The following is a 21,070-nucleotide window of genomic DNA, read 5'->3' as shown; positions in this document are numbered from 1 at the left end:
CTAAAGATTTGTCAGCAGGGTAAGAAACCTATTCCACAGTATGCATCAGATAGATGGATGCATGTGCCAGCAACCACAGCTCCTGTACCAACTCACAGAGCAGCATCACCCGTGCCTGCAAAAGCTGCTAGCTCATCAGGAGGCAAAGCAAATGCATCTAGCAACTCAGACTTCACCCTATAATAAGCCAGTCATATTTTGATGGCCAAATATTGCTATTCAGTGGTGCTATTAATTAAGCTGAATCCCTAAGAATGATCTTGATGCTACTTCAGAAAGTGAAGTTTACTTTTTACCTCTGTAAAACTATCGACAGGTAAAATCTAACACTAATCAATTTGCTGAATTTAAGCCAACAGAAATGTAGATCTGACAGAGAAAAACTACCCAGACACTCATTACTGCTACAAACAGAAAAATGTGAAAATTTCCTTAAATTTAAACGTTATTTGTCTACTAGAATGGCTTACAGCTGCAGAGAAACCAGAAAGTTAAGTTGGACTTAATGCTTGTGCTAACATGGCAGATGTTTACATACACATCTACTTGAGTAAGTGCTTCTGTAGACTGCCCTCTCATCTCTGTAATGTTTTAATAAATCAGGAATTTCTTAGAATATTCTCTATAGAGTACTTATAGGTTCATAGGTTCATAAGGTACAAAAAGCATGTTTAAATTGATGGCTTCCTGGAAATTTTCCTGGGATCTGTTTCAGGACATGAAGCTAACCTACTTTTAGTACATAAAAATTAAGAAGCTAAGTAATTGTATTTAGCTTAGCAATAAGAGAGTGCTAAGTGTGTCTCTAGATTTCATCTTAAATAGATCTGCGTTCTTCTTTATTAGTTATGACTATTCAGAAGAAAAGCTAGCAGAAGTACCAAATGTTCACATGGTTTTATTTCATTACAGTCCAACCTAAGTAAGAGGAGGACTAAGAAAAGCAGACAAATATGTTTGGGAAGATGAAACTCTTTCGGAATGTGAATGCTGTATTTATGGAGAATAAAAATGAAAGCCTGTTCATTTCCCTGACCTTGTGACTTATGCTGAAATGCTTAAAAGAGCACACATAGCCTTAGGAATGGAACTCAACTGCTGGAGAGCCCCAGAGTCACTGCATGATAAATAAAAACGGTATCTAGATGGCAACATAAACATTATTTCAAATTTCAAAAATTCATGGGCACCTAAGAAAAAAAAGTCAAAGTGGATGGATGTATAAAATCCCAGAAGCATTCAGGCTGGAAAGGACTTTGCAAAGTCCCTGTCCCACCTCTAGAGAGTCAGCTCTGTTCATCAGAAGATAAATCCAACTAAAAAAAAACCCAAACCAAAAACCAGACATTTCCATAAACAGAACATAGAATCATATAATGGTTTTGGTTGGAAGGGATCTTTAGGATCATTTACTTCCAACCCTCCTGCTATAGGCAGGGACATCTCCCACCAGACCAGGTTGCTCATATCTGCTGTTTTTCCTCAAAAAATGTGCACACACAATGCTGATTATAAAAATTTCACTTAGAAGTGTCAAAATATGGTTTTACAAAAAAGTATTTCAAGTTAATGGATTAACACAAATAGTTCTGAGCTACCCGTTGCAGTACTACTTACTCTTTTGCCAGTGCCTCTGCCAACGGGAGGGTGTGCTTCAGCAGCTTGTCTGATTGTGCACACCATCAGCTCAATCAGAGCACTCTCCTGACGGTCAGACATGGCTATGGAGCAAAAAAGAACAAGGATCAGCTTTGATGATGTCTGAAGGATATCTTAAAGAAAACAAATCTGTTAAAGCAGTTGTAAAATATGGGGTAGACAACAAAAGAGACAACATAATTTTGTTTATAAAACCAAGGCTTGCTTACTCACTCTCTCAGTTACCTCACATTGAATATGGCAGAACTGAATTAATCTGGCAAAAGGCAGTCTGGAGAAATGATGAATGAAGGGGAATATAACAGAGATCTAAAAGTGGCATGGAGTACAGAGAGAGACTGCCTGTTCACTGTCACCTCTTATGAAACACTCTCACCGTCATGAAGTATTAAATACTTCCAGTCACATCTTGAGGGCCAAACCCAACTAGGCTATACAGAAACCTAAATGAACCAAAGTGCCAGCTCCATTCCTAAGGAAATAACCATACACATAGAAGGTACACAAGAGTAACAAGAGGAATACCAAAAAGTCAGATGTTGAAACACAGGGATGACTAGCACACCATGCAAGGAAGCAGTAAGAGTACACTGTTTTTTCTGACCACCTAACAGTTGTGAAGGTTCCTGGAGAAGACTCCTGAAAGATTACAAAGACCTCGAATGACACACATTATCTCTGGGAAATCTGCCACCAACCTCCCTGGCTACCTGACAAAGGGGATATAGAATTAATTACAAAAAAATTCCCTTGATTTTTTTCTTTTATGAATTCAAGGGGGTTTAAAATTGTCTGCAAAAGCCTCATATTTAACACCACCTGAAATTCTTGTTTACTTCAAATTATGTTAGTTACTTAATTTACTAAAACGTTCATGTATACACCAGGCATTTAAATGTTCAGACAAGAATCTTAGCCTTTCGTATTAAGCAACACTACAGCAGACTTTGTGAGATGAAAAATGCAATATCAAACTTCTCCTTTGAAGCAGAGTACATTAAAAATGGATTAAACTAAAATCTAAGTTGTACTTTCTCAAATATTCTTTGTAAACAAACCACAACATAAGCACTTCTATCTGCCACAGCGAAACACCTTTTTAAGGCATAACAAACAATAATGTGCAATATCAGTACAGTAGGAGGTTAAACAAATACCTTCTTCTCCTTGGACTGGTTCCTCCAAGAGCAATTCTGTCATGCATTCCCAGTCTTTCAACAGTTCTTGAGAGCTCTCCCACAAACTGTCCACCAAATAGGCTGCATGTTCATGCAACTGCAAAATTGAAAGCACTGGTCAGTACAGTGTTCTGGTACAAAGCTGTTCCTCAACTGTCACAACCATTAAGGCACAGTGTCCACGGGCATGTATTCTTATTAAACAAGTGGGAAAGAAAATTCAGTTTTAAACTAACTCTTGAAGGCCTTCTTTAACCTGAATGATACAATTGTATGACAAGGGGGATATGTTTTACTGGAAAATGGATGAAAACAAATGGAGCCTGTATTTCAATAAAGCAGCTTGTTTGTGAAAAATCTCTCAATTCTGATCTGGAAGAATAATTTCCATTTTATCATATTCCTACTATGCTATAAGAAAAAGAGATGGTGAGACATGATACTAGGAGGATGCTGTAAGTACATTCTTTCTGAACAGGCATTTATTTTTTGGTGCAGAACGTGGATATGGAAATATTTTTCATTTTAGTATAATATCCATTGTTAGCATGAATGGGACAGACAATAACAAAATGAAAACGTGTGCAGTGATGTTCATATTACAACTAATTGCTGAAACAGGAAAACACACAATCAGAAGAACAGAATCACCGAGTATGGAAAAGACTTCCAAGATCAACCAGTCCAACTGTCCACCTACCACCAGTATCTCCCCACTAAACCATGTCCCTTAGCACTGTATCTAACTGTTTCTTGCACACCTCCAGGGACAGTGACTCCACCTCCCTGGGCAGTCTGTTCCAGTGCATGACTGCTGTCTCAGATAAGCATTTCCTAACGTCCGAGCTGAATTTCCTCTGCACCATTTGAGGATGTTCCCTCTAGTCTTATTGGTAATCCTGTGGAAGAAGAGGCCAACCCCACCTCACCACAACCTCCTTTCAGGGAGCTGCAGAGAGTGATAAGGTCCCCCCTGAGCCTCCTCTTCTCCAGACAGATCCACCCCAGCTCTGTTGCCCTCTGAACACACTACAGGGTCTCAATGTCCATTAATTCATGATTACTCCATGATTCTAAATAAAAATTTTGTTCTTTTCTGGTTTAAATAATTTCACTTTACAAAGAGTAAAACTCCAGAAGTATAATTGAGTTTGTTATCTAACAAAAATCCCAAACATTTCTATGTAGCAGTGACACCTGGGAGTGACTGTACTACCAGCAGTGCAGTACTGAGCACTTTGGAGACATGCAAGAGCATAATAAAACATGGGAACGATTTCAGATTGAATTGCTTGGCTGACAGTGAGATGGGGGACAGCATAAAGGGCATACGGTATTTCAGAAATTATTACAAAACAATTTATTAACAGATGTTGGTATGTCACTACTTACATTCCAGGTTCTATTAAACATATAAGTATTAAATATAGATATTTTTACCTCACTTTCAAGAAAGAAAAGAACCAACATTCTAATGAGGTTTCCATTTGGACTATTTCGTCCTCTCCTCTTTGCTAGAGCCTCTTCAGCTTGGGGATCATGTCTGCTGAACAGCCTAAAAATAAGCAAAAGGAGCTAACATGTTTATCAAAACAAATCTCATTTATTCCATAACATGATGAACATTCATCCTTGATACAGCATATGTGTTCATAAAATGCAGTGGAAGCACGTCAAGCTACTTTTTTCAACAGAAAGAAGGCATGACCTGGCTGAAGAGATCAACTTGTCTTCTGAGTCCTCAAGCTCTTAGGGTTGGAGGAATTTTATACAGGAAAAAGCCCTCTAGAACATATTTATATAGAAGAATTCTGCACAGCTTTATATATTTGCATAAGTTATATATATATTTTTCATTTTTAAGCTATCAAATCTTACAGTCTTCCACCAGTGCCTTAAGAACTAAGGCTGTATCTTTACTGCTATGTTGACTAGGATGCTGTATAAGCAAACTTGACAAACCTCAAGCATCAGAAGCAGCAGGAATGATAAAGCAAGCTAACTGACAAGTTACTTGTTTTTTTTCTTTTTAAATGTGCATTATATATTCTGCAGCAAACTCCAAAGTACTCTCAACACTCATATTTCATAGCTTACAGAGATCTCAGATGTGCCTACTTTTCAGTTACAATGATTGTTTTACTTGGTAAAGTTTGAAAACTGCTCCTTGCTCTCAGAGTGAAGCTGCATCCACAAAGCACATTCCAAATGTGAAAAAAAGATCCTGATTTTGCTACTAGAATTAAATCAAAACAGAAGGATTTACACAACAACTTTGTATTTCAGCTGAAGATGTCATGCTTTTTCTCCCTGCTCATCGTAACAGGTAAGAGACAAGCACCTCAGCAGGTGCTGAAATATCTTAAACATTCAACTCAAGGCCAACTCATGACTTTGTGTCATTTGCTTTCATTTGCAAACTGCACAGAGAGAAACAACTGACTAGCTTACACTCAGAAAGTAGTACTAAAATGCTTAAAATTAATCGAGCTAAATCCCATCCCTAATGCTTCAAGTAGAGATTCTAACACATTTAAAATGTTATAAGATGTTATTAGAAACCAACAGAAAAGGAAGATTAAAAATAAGATACTTTTTCCTCAAGGCTATTTCCTTTGAGACACGTATCTGTAAAACACAGCACACTATCTATCTCACTGTTAAGAAGAGTCGGGATGAAGTTTTGTCTCGATGTTCACATACAGATCCACCTTCAGACAAAGTCATTTACCTTCTAGGCATGTTCCAGAATTATTTTTCACATACTAGTTTATAAAGGAATCTCAGTAAGTAATTTTACAAACAAAACAATAGAAGAAACCTGACCATTTTCCTGTAAAACAATAAAGGACATTAAATGTAATTGAATTTAGTAAATTTATTCCCTGAAACAAATGTCTTCTTCAGAGATGGAATTCCAGAAATCCATTAACAGGAGCTTACAGTTACAGCGTGGATTTCTAAATCACAAATAAACTGCTGTGAATTAAAATAACACTGCAGTAAAGAAAAAAAGATATTTTTAACTGACTTCTTCTGTCATGGCAAGAAAAATTACATAAGCTGGATTTTGGTAGAAATCCTCTGAAAGTATATTAAAGAATATAGTGAAAAAGAAAATCACTGCTAAAAGATCTGAGTGCAAGGACTAACACCAGAAGGTTAATGACTATGATGTGGTAATGTCCTGCTCACAGTCACCAGTACAGTGTGATTCACTTCCATGGAAACACTAGCTCATTTCCCTTGGCATAGTGGTTGTACAAAGATGGAATAAAGGTGTAACACATCTTTAGAGGATGTCAGTGAGTTTAGAAACAATTTTATTAGTCATTAATACAAAGAAGCCTCTCAAGTTCACAATTTTGAAATAAACTGGTTTGAAATTCTGTAAAAATGATGACTGCATACCAGGAGGGTTGTCAGGTTGGATATATATAACGACAGCAATCCAGTAAGAGCTGCAGGATTTAAAATAACTTTTAATACAGAGAGGTAAGTGCAGCACTTTGCATTTAGGCTTCGAGGAGTTAGTACAGGTACCTGGATCTTGGAGCAAGATAAAGGTAAATCCAGTTTCCTCGAATATTTAGGTTTTTATTTTAATCAAGAGTGTAAGTATGTGTTTCAAATTAAACACCAACTTGATAATACTGATGTATGTTGACCAACTGCTTGTTTTCCTTTTGACATCGTCACTACCAGGAAACAAAGAAGCATTTATGAATCTATGTTCTTCCAGGTGAACGGATAACTTACTTTTTGTGAAGGAATTCTCCAGCTGCTACTGCAACAGGCCGATGTGCTGAATACACTAAGTGATAAACATTCTCACAGTCTTCATTTGACAGAGCTTCTTCACTTCCACTGAAATAGGCAGAAAGTAACACCGAACTGAAACAGCTGTTTAGTTTTAATCCCATAACTTACTTTTGACAGTTACAGGACTGTTTCCTTCGTACAAAATCCTAGGCGGAGGAACACTGACTTCAAAGCTCTTTGGTTTGATTTCAAATACAGAAGCTTTTAAAAGGATTCTAAGACTAAAAATTTGCCTGATGTTCTTCTCTCAATTCTATCAACGTATATAATAATTAATGTAAAAAAAATTCATCACTGCTTACAAGTCTTGCCAACTTAATTACTGTCACACTATATATGCTAAAAGGCACCAAACACTTACTGCTATTCCCTGTTCCTGCTGAGAGAGCCAAGCTATGGTAAGTGGTAAAACTGCCTCAGCCATAGGAGAAGTCACAGAAATTCCCCAGAGAAAGGCAGCAGAAAACTAAATCACAGACTATCACAGAGCAGGACATATAACTAGCACCGTGTGTGTACCAATAAAATCAACATGTAATCACTTCAGGATTGAATCATGATGTGGGTTTAGCAGTACAATAATGCTGATAAAATGAAATGTCCATCACTCTCACAGCAGTTACTGTGCTGACTAGATATACACGCTCATTTTCAACATCAAGGAGAGGAATCTAATCATCCCATGCTGTGTTGGAACAAAGATGATGAAAAGTTGATTTTCTGTAGTTAGTTATTGACAACAAGAAGTCAACTTTTACTCTTCTCTTGGGTAAACAACATAGCTGGAGCTTCAGCAACTTCTGAACTTAAGGCTGATTTTGAGCGTGTGTTTTTATGAAATTCAGGAAAATTTCCCCTCTTCAGCAGTATTCTTGAAAATGCTATGGGTAATGGAAGTGTACGTACATTCTGTCGACGATACCACTGACACTGCATATAGGAACAGTATTACTTCTCTTCCTGTTTAGTCAACATTCACCAGAAACATTTTCACATCAGGACTCTATAAACCTCATTTGTTTTTGTTAGTTTTTTTTACAATGATTTTTAAGTGGTCATTCCTCATCACTTGTTCATAGCATTTTTTCAGAGCTCCTTCTTGCCAGAATACTGCCCTGTGCCATTTGACATGACTCATACCCTTCTGCTCCTATGTGCATCAGCTTGCACTTAGCTGTGTTTTAATCACACAACCAAAGGAGAAACAGGGCAGGAAAAAGTGCACTGGACAGATTTTGCCTTAAAAATCTCACTGTATTCACAAATGACTCTAATGATGAAGGAGAAAGATATGTTCTACATCTTGTTTGTGAGTGTATTTGCTATATTTGCTTTACAAACATAAAAGAAGAGATTATCCTTCCTAACATTACAAGTCTAATATTGCAATATCTTCAAAGCAGTGTTACTCCTAAGTAAAAAATGAAGCAAATCTTTCATCCAAATCCTGCATGTCCAGAAGTTTCTTCAAGTGTTTTAAACCACAGATCACCAGCACCTCCTCTCCAGAACCCAAACCAGGGTGGTAGAGATAGCATCTTCTCTCTGTCAGTTCACTTGCTAGATGACTCTTTTCAGCCATGCCACATAATCAAATCTCCTAATACAAGATCATTTCTTAGCTACTACTGAAGTTATCTCTGCAGATAACAGTTATTCCACAGATACTGCAGGAAAGACAATAATTTTGCCCCCAGCAAACGGTGTAAAAGTCCACTGGTCTTTTTCCTCAACAATGAATGCACCAAAACAAATAGCCTCAATAAATCAATATGTTTTTATACTTCACTTATTTTATTTCCAGGAGATCGAGTATTTTATTTTAGCTTCACGACTATAACACTACATATTCAGTTCAACTTAATAGTAAATGTAACAGAGCGAATTCATTACACAAGTGAAGAAATAAAGTTAACTACATATTGCTGGCTTAGGTAACTTTCAGAGGGAACAGTTGTTTCAAAAAATACTCACTGAAGTATTAGTGTGACTAATCGGATGGCTTCCACAGCAACATCGTACTCCTTATCAAGTGTCATTGATACAATGCGATCCTGAAAAGGAGCATGATTACTTTCAGGGATAAAACAATAACACACAAAGAGCTATCTGATTTTGGAGTCCATAGATATAAATACTCCTGGGGAGAGAGATCTTTCAACAGGACTCATAAAAATCATATCATTCAATCATTAAATGCACATCTTAGAAAGCTGTGCACCACAGGCAAAATAGAACAGCAGGCTTGAATGCATGAATGGAATAAAATACTGCAGAAAACACTCCTTATTTTTGTACGTTTTACAAGAAACAATCAAGAAACAACAAACTTTGCCACTTGAATGCTGTTCTGGACTGATCTTACTTTAACAGTGCTCTCCTCAAAGAAACGTGCTTGGTTTGGTGAAAGAAAAACTGCCCCACTTCATTCCCACAAAAAAAGTAATTTTAGATAATGTTATATATATGCAATTATGTAGCACGTATGCAAATTTGGAAATACTGTGCAGAAAATCACACATGAAAATATGCACTTGCATACTGCCTATGAAGCTGTGGCTTTTTTGACTTGGCAACACTGTGGTGCTTTGAGCTAACCCCAACTGTAACACTACAGATCTTCCACAAGAAAACGTGAAATTCCATGGTGTGCTTTTATGCTTTCCTATACTTTTCCCAGTTCAGAAAAACCACCACTTTCCAATTAAATATGATAATTTTATACCTGCTAAGAGCCCTGTAGTTATGAGGAGGTCTTCTAAATGTTAATTCCTGCTTAGTTTCAGTTTGCTCACTGTTGACCTAAAATAGAAGTGATTAGGGAAAGCTGTCCTCCTGATCTGGAGATAATTTCTATTCACCTCAGAAACACAGTATGTCTTGATCTTTGTTCAACTGATGAAGTTAATGAAAAGAAATTGGGCCATGTAAAACAAAACGTGACTTCTGTCGCTTGACCTGCTTCAAATGGACTATGTAATGTATTATAATTGGGGATGTGAAGAACAGAAAGCAAGAAACAGAAAAGTATCAGGAAGCAACAGTAAGTCACTAAGAACAAATCAGAACAGAACAAAGGTGTCTACCTCTTTTTTACTCTTCCAGGAATTCAAAGACTGAATGTGTATGCAAAGCAACAGAGAAATTTGGAAATAATACGTTAAGAATGCATCGTGGCTGTCTCAAGTGTTTGCTGTCTCTCAACAAAACCAAGTCTTTGTATCACTATGATTGAATGAACCTTTGTCACCAAGTCACCAAGGAGATCTGATGCATTTAACTGTTACATCTAGACAGATTTAGAGACTGTGAGAAGTCCATGAAGAGACTCAAGCAGCAAAATAACTTTGCAAACACAAAATTCTGCGTGTGAAGAAGACAAGAAAACTGCTTCCCATTTTCCCTAGTTTGTGGCTATGGCAGCACAACTAACTAAACTGGTCTTAAAAGAATCAGTGAGACTCCTTCACAGTCTGCCTTAAACTCCAGCAGCCGTAGGGAGAGAAAAAGAGCAAGTACACAAGCATAAAACTTCTTTTACATCCCTAACAAAGGCCTGGAAGGGAAGGGCTCCTCTCGCCTGGCTACAGAGCAAGGAGTACTTCCCAAATCCCAGAGTCTTGGAAATAGACTGATGTGACAATATTTTCTTATCCAAAAAGACTGTTCAATTCTACCAAGAACGTCAGGCCAAGAACCAACAGCATGAACACAACATCCCTCATTTTCTGCCCCACTGCCAGAACCTCTCTGTGACGGAACCTGTCAGACATACTACAACCTTTGAAAATGAGACCTTAGCACCTAATGCCTCTGGAAGATGAAATTTCAGAGCTGTAGCAAGCTACCAAACCCAGCCGTTCAATCCTCTTCAACATGAATTTTCCATGCTGCGGTACAGCAGTAAAATAGGACACATCTGCATTTAAAACATGAAATATTAATTTATTCTGTGAAGATCGTTTTGCATTATGCATTATTGCTATGAACAAGATAGGCTGAAGTGCAAATCCACTTCCTGTCATTCAAGACATGGGGACAGCTTTCTCCAGCAAAGGTCAGGGATGAGGGGCAGCAATTAAGTGGCTGCAGATAAATCTGCTGATGCTGACTTTGTTACTGACTTATGTAAAAGAATTAATTCACACCTTTCCTATGTAGAAATTACTGTTTCCATCAGACCAGACTCCTTGATGGAAAACAAAAGTCTCTTTGATGGATGAACATGGACGAAGCCAATTTGTTTTCTTTTTGGACAAAGCTTATTTTTGAGCTTATCAACTATGCCTAGCAACTCAAACAGAAATGCCATAAAGAATACATATCTTCCCTCTGTCTGAGAAGTGACGTTATCAAATCATTCTCACAGATATCTGGAATGAGCTCCAATATTAAAAACCCAATGCAAATAATTCTGGAACAAATTAACTTATGCCAGAAGATCTCTAGAGGGATTCCTATTGAATGGATTGAGCTGAATCTCAGCTGAACTGTGCAGCACAATTCAATTTTGATGAGGGAACACGTGGAACTGAGAATGGCATTCAGCATTTTTCTGGGAGCTATCCAGTATTCCTGGTTGCCCTGAGATTTTAAGCAAACAAGATTTATAGAGGCATTACAAAATTAAGTCTGAGGTCTGCAGCTTTTACTGTCTGTTTGTCACGTAAGTCATCTATGAGAGGAAATTTTGTCTATACTGCAATAGTCACAGAAACTAATTTTATAAAATTATGAGAATATAAGCACTGAAATGAACTCACAGAATGATGTATTTCATCTCCCACTTTGAAGTCAACTATACCTAGCTCACTGGATGGATATTTATTTAACTTGCCCTTAGAAGCCTCAAATGAAAGAGATTCTATCACTTTCCAAGTAGTCTGATCCATTATATCAGTTTGGAGAAAAATCCTTTCTTAAAATCCAAGACTTAACTGCAGTGTATTTTCTTCTCCATCACCCAGATCACTGTGGCAAAAGGCAGATTACCATTGTGTTTTTATCAAGTGTTTGTATAGAATAAAGACATAGCAAATTTTCTCTATTTTGTGCCTTTCTAGATCCAACTGGAGGATTTAACAGCAATTGCAATGACAAACACAACCAGTATAAAATCTACAGGGAGAAGTTTTTCACTCTGCTGCACAGTACTTATTTATGAATACTTAAGTATCCACTTCTCTCTTAAATGAGATTTTTCATCAGCATAATAATAATTTAAACAAAAATAAATTCCATTAGTCGTTCCTTTACCACAGTTTTCTGTCCTCTAAAACACAGAAGTGATGGTAAAAGCTGCCTGCTGAAATGGCAACTGCTCAAAAGCTTTCCTCACAGAGCATTCAAACAGAAGCAGTGACAGCAGTTCTACACTCACCTCTCCAGTGCAATAAAGCAGCTATGCTAAGTGAATTAACATCCATATTCTCATTAAGACATTAAGCAAAAATCAAGTGAGTTTGTGCTGGTTTAAATTAAAAAAGAAAAAAAAGGGAAAAAAGGAAACATTTCTCCAGTACTTATCTCCTATGCAGGTTAATTACTGCAAGATAATTGACTAAAAATGCAACGCAAACTCCCATTACAGAGGTTCTATTTAGTTCTGCAGTGTATTGTGGTGCAGATCAAATTATCTCTTCCTCCAAACACAAGCACAAATCGAACTAACAAGCTGTCCTTCTGACTGCTTTTTCAGTTTGTTACTTTCGGATTTACTGTAGGTGTAACACTCTGTACAAACTCCTTGAAATTCAACAAATCTAGTATTAAATTAGCACAGGAAGATTAAATAATGACAATGAATAATGAACAATAATATATACAGATAAATAATCACCTTGGCCAGAAAGATCTTAGAAGATAAACACTGTAAAATTAATTGTCTTCACCTCAGCATTCAGGAACAGTTTAGCATTTAATATATGAATCAAGACCACAACATAATGAGACAGACAATATGCTTATTTAAGTACTCCTTCCAAAAACTACATTTCCTCTTACCTTGAATCTATTAGTGAACAGCTCCAGTTTTGGAAATAACTCTCTGTTGGTATACAGACTTTGAAGAGCTTTCAAACACTTCAACCTCACTTCACCTTGCTAAATAAAACACATTAAGATTAGCTGATATAATATCCTAATCAAATCCACATGAATGCTAAATAATATCATTTTGTAATTTGCTTAATGTTCATTTAAAATTTTATGCTAATGTTAACCAAAGCCAATTTGCAATTCAGTTAAAAACCCCAAACCACACGTGCAGCTGCCTACAAACAAAGTTAATTTTTCTCTTTGCATACACAAAGAATTCAATGTGCCATCACTTCAACTTCTGTTCTTGTTTCCCTTTCAAGTAATTCCACAGTTCAAAAAGACAAAAAATGCTGTAAGCAAATATAAAATGAAGACATCTGACTTCAATTTGGTCGGTGAGAAGAGAGTGCAGCAATTTATCTTTAAGAACTACAAATGTTTTCTTCCTGATACCTGTTGTTTAAAATTGATGTACAAGAGTTCAAAATAACTGAGCAGAGTATACATGTGGCTCACAGAAACAACTCAAGTCATCCTAAGCCATGGTCTGTCTAAATAAGAGGCATAAAGAACATACTCTGGATTTCTTTTTCTGCAACTTTCTTTCATCACAGGCCATGCACAGGAAGGATGAATGGGCTGAGGGAGCCTCCAGCGGGAGCAGGCTGCCACCATAAAGACAGTGCATCTAAGCCACTGCCTGAGGACCACCAGGAAGAACAGCAGCTCATGTCTGAGGAGTTCTGTGGGCAGCAGCTCACTCCCCGTGACTCTTTAGATAGGGATTGGTTTGATCTGGTCAGGCAGGAAACGCAGGCATCAGAAGGCTGTGCCTATGGATCAAGGTTTGTCACCTATGGGAATGCTGGTGAGAAAGGGAAGGGCTGGATCCCCTGGGCACATCCACAAAATCTGTCTGGCTGCAAACACAGCTCAGCTCATCTGTCAAGTCCTGGCAAATAACGTGCTCTTGTCAAAAAACATTTGGAGGTAGCCAGAAGGTTTGAAACACAAACCTGCCCTTTGTTTCTGAGCCTATTCTATGATCAAGTCTGTATTTAAAAAACCGCTCAGGCTAAAACCTGAGTGAACATTCAGACACAGAAATAGCACCAGAAGCTAAAAATCCATTTTTTCCAGTTTCCACAGATTTCAAACATTGCAACTGAAGAGGAATAAAAGTTGAAAGGAGGATCTGCAGAAAAACTTTTCCTTGAAGAACCACTGTTCCTGACAAATCACCTCTATTTCTGTGTAGTTTTTGAGCACTCATGCTCTACTGAAGATCTTTTTGACTACTACTGCAGAGGAAGTCAATGAGATGACAGTTCTATCTATATGATCTACTGTAAAATCTGTCATGGTTCAGAAAATATTTTTCTTGAAGAAGAAAGTTTATGTGGATGTCATCGACTGATAAGTAAACACAGAGAAATACTGCCTGTCATTCTTTTCTTTAATAGTACTTACTGCCAAGGTACCAGAATTGGTGTTTCCTCAGCTGTGAAATCCTGGCATTTTGAAAGGTCAGGATCTCTGGAGTCATCACTAATCATTAGAAGAGGATGCAAGCTTCTTAAAGCCTTAGCTTACTTAGCAGGAGAGGATCTGTATCAGTTTTGGCATGTAAGAGCAAGAGTGAGGCAGCCAGTCTAGCTACAGCTGTGCTGCTTGTGAGCAGATGTCCTGATGTTCAGTGAGTACTGGAGTCTCAAAATGCACAGCTTTAAACTGGTCAAAGACAAAAAAAAATAAATCAGTGCTAAGAGCAGCACGTCTTGTAACTTTCAGTGTAGCCAGTGGCACAGCCAGTGGTGAAGTGCTTGCCTGCTTCACCCAGCACCACGGACCAGGGCTCTCAGAGTAGGCTTTGCACAGAGAACACCTTTATGCCTTAGGGGAGCAGACTAACCAAGGTAGATAGGAAGTGCAACGGTGAACATTTGCATGGCCTGCCAGGAGACCAAAACCAAGATGTTAACAAAGGCATACTGAACCCAGCTAATCTACTGCAGCTAAACAAATCCATGGAAGAAGACAAGCGACTGCAAGGCTAGGGGAGCACAAGTGGAAGAGAGAAAGGTAATGTTACACGTGGTCCTTTAGGCTGAATAAGGGCACAGGATACACAGAGGCAGTGTCAGGAGATGACTGTCTCATCAGGCAAACTGTGAGACTGACTGCCTCTGACAGCAGAACAGTATTTGTAAACTGGTGATCAAGGTTGGAATTCATCGCTCTGAGGAAGGAAAAGCTCAACAGCTTGCTAATCCTGTTACAAAGGTTTTAAAATAGTCGTGGAGATTAGAGACAGAAACCCACGATTAAGCATAAATAGTAGTGACAAGAACAAGAATCTAAGAAAGGCAAAAGTGAAGCAGCACGTGCAAATACTGCACTGAAGTCCACAATGAAAGAGGGGAAATGTTCCACCAGTATGCCTGGCAGAAGATGCTTAAAGTGTAGCTATGATAATCGTTCGAAGTACAGAAAGTGAGCATTCATTTGGACTTCTAACATGCCAGATATTTTTTTGGAAATAAACAGAGCAGGAACCTCCTGTCTAGGAAGGGTGGAAATATTCATGTTCAAATAATTTGTAAGAATTAGAATTTGAAGGAAAGGTGCAAACACACCAATGCAGGACAAGGACAGGTCTTACATAACCAAGGGATTAACTTATTTAATTACACAAGTCATTAGGAGGTCAAATACAAGAGCGATAAATTAAAGAAAAAAAAGATAAAAAAAGGCCTAGGCACAGTAGGATTACACAGAAATGGCAATAAAAAAACTATTCTGTAAACACCTTCATGACATAACTAAGAAAAATTACTTTCTTTTGAAAGAAATAGTCACTTTTTTAAAAAAATGTGTGCAGTGAATAGAAAAAGAAATAGTATAATTATACTCAGAATGTTTAGCTTATGCAAGGAAAACCACTTAGTGATAAACACAGCCAAGCATTCAAATAAGCTGCCACAGAAAGCTGTAGAAAAAACAGCAGTCTGAGCATATTAGGAAACTTTTAGAGGAAAACTACATATATATTGCAGACTCCGCCTTAAGTGGGAGAAGAGTAAATGAGAATATTTCCCAGATCAGCTGCTAGACAGATTTTCTTCAATTCTGAGTTGAAGGTTATATCAACCTAAGAAGGCAAGTATTTGCAACCATGCAATACTTGTAAATTCCACTAAGTAAAATGAGCATCAATTTCCCAACTACTTCTGTGCAGTAACATCCGTGCTTTAAATACAGTAAAAACAGGTCTGGAAGGAAAACCGTTTCCTAAACAAACACAAGGGACAAAACAGCTGCATCAGCAGCATCCAGACTGCTATGAACTTTCTTTCCTCAGTTTCCTCTTCCTGAAAAACATCTATATTTCCCTCTCCTTCAGTTTCTGGGACACTTGATCATTGCAGAATCCTGACTTCAGTCATGCTGTCATCAGCTCTATGCTTGTCTCTTTCTTCAGTGGGACTATTCCTGTAATTCCCCTTCTCTCAAAGCAATTTAATATAAGAAAGATAATAGATAAATAGTTATCTACAATTATTTTTCATGAACATCTTCACATTAGTAATTGTAAATACTTTAATTTGTAGTCTCAAGTTAGAACACGAAGGAAAAACATCATGTTTATCAGCAGTGTTAAATAACAAACATTTCTTATATTTTCCCTATTTTTTAAAAAATAACCCTCTAGATGCTTGTAATAGTAAAGCAGCATTGCTACATTGCTAATGAACTGAAAAGCAATACATCCACCTTTCATGCCAGCATTTGGGATAATCCACACATCTCTGGGTGAGTCATGCTCTAGTCAACATTTTCTTTCCAAAAACCAGGGCTGTCTAAGTATCCAGAGACACAATTATGGTTTCCAAACAGTACCGTGCATCAATTCAGGAGAAGCAAATTAAGACTGCACAGTTGAACTCCTTTTTTATTTTTGAAGTGATTTTTTTTGTGCAGTTGTATTCCAGGTTAATCTATTTTTTAACTCATGGTACCAGATCCACAGCAAGGAAGAAGTCACTTAAAAGGAGCGAATGGTAGAATTAGAAACCTCCTACGGATGCTCATTTGAAATCCAGGAAAAGGAGAGGATTAACACTGACAAAATTTTCCAAATTAGAACTAAGTCTTTCAGGCAGTAATAATGAAAACCAGGCTATGAGAGATCTTGCACTTCTGGAGGGCCTGCATTTTTAATTGCTTCCAATTCAATCTTATTTAATAAGTGCTTCCCTTTGCATTTCCCCCCTCAAATGTCTCCTTCTCTTCACTCACTTCCTTTTTATCCCTTGGTACCTTTGACACTTCCACGCTGCACGCTATCTGTTTCATCCTGTATAGTAATCATACACCACATCAATAAAAAACACCACAAAGCATGCACATTAGGATACTGAACAGTGTGAGTAGCTAGGAGAAAACCCAAGCCACTTCGGAGGCCTGCAACCATAACTATTGCAAAACAGTAGAGACAGAAGAGTAGTTTGGTGATGCTCTTCTGTGTTTGGTCCAGATGGACATGCCTTCCTACCTTTTTTTGTTTTAAACTGAACACTTTAATTCAAAATTTGTCTAATATGAAACAACATACTAATTTTAGGATAGATGAGGTAAAATACATGTTAGTATTTCAGACACATGCCTAGATCCTAGCCCGAGGTAAAACTAACTAGAGAATGTGAGATCTACTGAACACAACAAGAGAAAATGCTGGATGCAGTGGATCACACTGTGAGAAGTTAACACAAGTCACAGACAGTGCCTGGAGGAATGGCTAGATTTCACAGAGGGTTAAAGGGAATTACGTGAGAAATAGCTGGACTTCACAGAACTGAAAGGGATTGAGAGCTGTGAAGTGCAGCACTACCACTGGAGGTGCTACTTTGTGAAAATGTTTTGCTCAGATTTGAGTGTGCTCCAAAAATGTCACTGCTGATTTTAGACTTGCAGACCTAAATGTTTGTATAGTGTCTCTAGAGTAAAGTTTGGAAATAACATGTTTAGAGGGGAAAGCCACTGCCTGTCTGGTGTCTCCAAAGCATAAGATATGCTGCTGGTCCAAGTCAAGAGATGCAGATCCTTGTCAGCTACAGCTAAAGCAAAAGAATAATCAGTAGCACAAACTCTTTACCTTATTCAAAAAGCAAGAAGAATGCTGAAGTCATATCCTTAACGTTAATAAGCTGTACAGAGTTATTGAAGAAATCACCTTTTTAATGAAGCATATCAACTACTTGCTATGTGACTCATCAGAAGAAATTTGCAAACTGAATTTTTCCAGCAGCTATACTAGGCAAAAGTAAGAGTAGTAGTCTAAACCACGGTGCCACTATTTAATGAGCATTTCAACACTATATGTAGGTCTCATCTGTTTTTCTTGGACACTGCAAGAAAAACAGTTTAGAGTAATACAAGCACTTCTAGTGGTTTGAGTGAGTGGATGTCTAGTCCCATTTGCAGCCTGGTGTAGGAAAAGAACAATTAGCAGTGCAAAGCCCTGTTCTAGCATTAGCAAAGTGCTACTCTTGCAGGCATCAGGTGGTACCTAGGCCTTGTACCTACAAGAAGCACTTTGTTCAGAATTTCAGTACAAAAGAACAGCGGTCAGTTAGAAAAGAACCTCCACATCCATATATTTTTCTCAAATCTTTCAACATTTTTTTTTTAATACAAAGCTGGTCTTGAAGAATCTCTCATGCAAGAAAGGTATTCCAAGATTAACTCAACCCCCCAAGCTCTTCTAAGCTGGCACCAAGAGGTAGACTTGAAAAAGTCTTGTCAGGAAGAATTGAAGAATGCTTCAAGAAGGGTAGAAAAATGTCCTTTAAAGGTGGCTGTGAAATGCCTAAAAACCTAAAATAGTAAACTGTAAGAGGAATTCCACTGGTTGTGGAGCCAGTGAGGCCTGCTGGGTTAATTCTGGGACCCAGAGATTTCAGTTTCTTTTCTCTAACTATTGGTTAATGTCAATAGAAGAGTCATCTGGAAATTCCTTTTCCATTTTGCTTCAGATACAAAGGTTCTCAGGGATGATCTGACGACTTCTCTTTTAGTAAGAAGAAAAGCAGCACAGAAAAAAATCTATTAAGATAGTCTAACACAGACTAAAAAATAAAAACTAAACCAACAAGCATGTGATTCAGGATGACTGTATCCCAGTTTCAGTGAGTATATTAAAAGACACTGGCTGAAAGGTAAATGACCAACAAAAAAATTAGTTACCTTTCCATAAATCAAAGGTAATATACTAAATATGTCTTAGGCAGTAAAAGACAGTACACTCTGCTGTGTGCAGTAATACAAAATACTTACCCTGTCATGTAGTGTCCAACCAACATATTTTAAATAACTATCATTCAGGAAGGCATCACTGTACATTTTCATCCAGACACCAATTTCTTCAATACAGACAGCTCTAATCTCAGCAATAGCATCACTAGTAAGAAAAAAAGAAGCAATCAGATTACAAACATACCATTTATGTTTCATTCCCATTGCTCCAGATATATTTTGCTTTTACTTTGGTTGAACTAGGTAGAGATTTTCACAGCCCTCACTCACTGACCTATCTAATCACCTCAATATCTTTACAACCAGGTATGCTTCCATTATCTCAAAAAATTCTCACTCTAGTTTAGTTTTTAGACTATTAATCTTTTTCCTCCTTCTCTTCAAGCAAAATTATGAATCCAAGTGCTATAAACTCTTCTTAAAAATAATTTCTGCAACATTATCACCCTGATTTGCTAAACAGGCTTGACTCTCTCCAGCTAGAGATCCAGAGTGTCAGGCAGGAAAAGTTATTTGGTGTAAAGAAAGGAGCCTGGCAAAGAGGGAGAATGGAATTTGATTACTTGCTTCAGTTAGCATACAAAAGCCCTTCAAAGAAAATCTAGGAGAACCGTACATATTTTAACCTCAATTTTTGCCTTTTTTTTCTTGATTTTTCTACATTCTGACTGTGGCAAGTGATGGAAGAGGCAAAGACACATCTCAGACATATTTATCAGCTGCTTATTGAGGTACAGCAGCAGTAAACTGTCTGGAGAGATCACCTAAAGAGTTTAGGGATGGAAATGACTTCAGTCTGATTGGCACTTTCCTGCCTGATTGACACAGAGCATGGCATATTTACTAATAATGAACGACAGCCAAACAACGGGAAAAGGGACTGGGGCCATCTGGCCCCTTGGTAATTTCATCTTTCAGACATCTGTTACTATGAGAAATTGCTTGTGCCATTCCAGCTGGCACTGCTTCACAGTTCCAAATTTCGGCTATCGTAAAAGAGTAGCGTACAGAGCCACTGTGCTGAGGAAGGGAGTGCTGGTGCTTTGCAAACACTGGCCTCATTCATAACTGAGATCCTCATTCCGATGTTTGTTTTGCCTTTTTAAAAATCTTTTTGGAAAAGTAATAAGCATTGATTTTATTCTAAAGCAGCACCAGAGCCCAAGACCAAAATGTAATTTACGAAAGCAACGTTTCAAGCTTCAAGCACGAGAATAATTGCTATGTAAGAGCAATTGTATTATTCCTGTAAGTCTTCAATTTCATGGAATGTGAATAATGTGTTCTCAAACTTATGCCCAAGGTACTTATTGCCTAAGTTCACACAGTACAGTGCAACAAAACTGCTGTACTACCCATACTGTATCTGCCTATGTACTTCAATCTTCACAGTGCTCTGTATCAATAGGTGCCATACTTCATGTGATCCTCCAGGCACCAAGGGGAAAACCACTCATTCAGACTGACATGTCAAACAATGGCAGCATCACACACGACTAGAGTATACATTTCAAATGTCAAGTATGTGTTTTTTCTCATTGTATTTCATATCACTGGGAGGAGACTGTACTGAAATAATAGCACATTACATGCATTTAAAGATTACGAGTGCTATTAGCAAATCTCTAGACACACCACCAGATCACTATCATTGTCCAAAGTGAAACACACTGCTTCTACCAACTCCCAAACAGAATCACTGTAACTGGTCCATCTAAGCTCCCTGAAGAGTTATGCTACGAGCGTAGAAACTGGAAGGTAACTGTCAATCCACAGTGTAGACCAGCTGCATTACAAGCAGAATAAGTCATTAAATAAACTGTTCCTACCAGGGAATTCTCAAGCAGATTTTAAACGCTGTAAGGGTGAATGTACTAAATAAATTATTACATCCAAGGCTTTGCACTGTGGAAATCACATTTGTTATGGGGAATGCAGTGACAATGAAGATAAGTTATTTCAGCACCTTGTAAATTTGATAACTGAAACATTTTGGAAGGATTTTATAGCAACCTCAGGAAGAATTGAAGTGTTAACAGCTATTTAATCATGCAGCA

At 37.7% G+C, this 21,070-nt stretch overlaps 1 protein-coding gene across 2 annotated transcripts in view; it reads right to left on the bottom strand.

Annotated features, from left to right (window-relative positions):
• The window catches only part of STAG1 (STAG1 cohesin complex component), a 152,375-nt gene that overhangs the window by 38,940 nt on the left and 92,365 nt on the right, over positions 1–21,070 (bottom strand). For both annotated transcript variants that reach the window (XM_065748186.1, XM_065748187.1), the window contains exons 10-16: positions 19,035–19,158; positions 12,663–12,761; positions 8,634–8,713; positions 6,597–6,704; positions 4,278–4,392; positions 2,817–2,934; positions 1,618–1,721 (exon numbers count right to left, since the gene is read on the bottom strand). In XM_065748186.1, coding sequence (XP_065604258.1) covers positions 1,618–1,721; positions 2,817–2,934; positions 4,278–4,392; positions 6,597–6,704; positions 8,634–8,713; positions 12,663–12,761; positions 19,035–19,158 — 748 coding nt within the window. The remainder of the gene's footprint in view (positions 1–1,617; positions 1,722–2,816; positions 2,935–4,277; positions 4,393–6,596; positions 6,705–8,633; positions 8,714–12,662; positions 12,762–19,034; positions 19,159–21,070) is intronic.

The sequence above is a fragment of the Cyrtonyx montezumae genome, unplaced genomic scaffold (assembly GCF_038088225.1).
Source record: "Cyrtonyx montezumae isolate F1298 unplaced genomic scaffold, pur_monq_1.0 scaffold_5, whole genome shotgun sequence".
Taxonomy (NCBI): Eukaryota; Metazoa; Chordata; class Aves; order Galliformes; family Odontophoridae; genus Cyrtonyx; species Cyrtonyx montezumae.
Note: the sequence above shows the minus strand (reverse complement) of the source record. Positions and strands in the feature narration are given on the sequence as shown.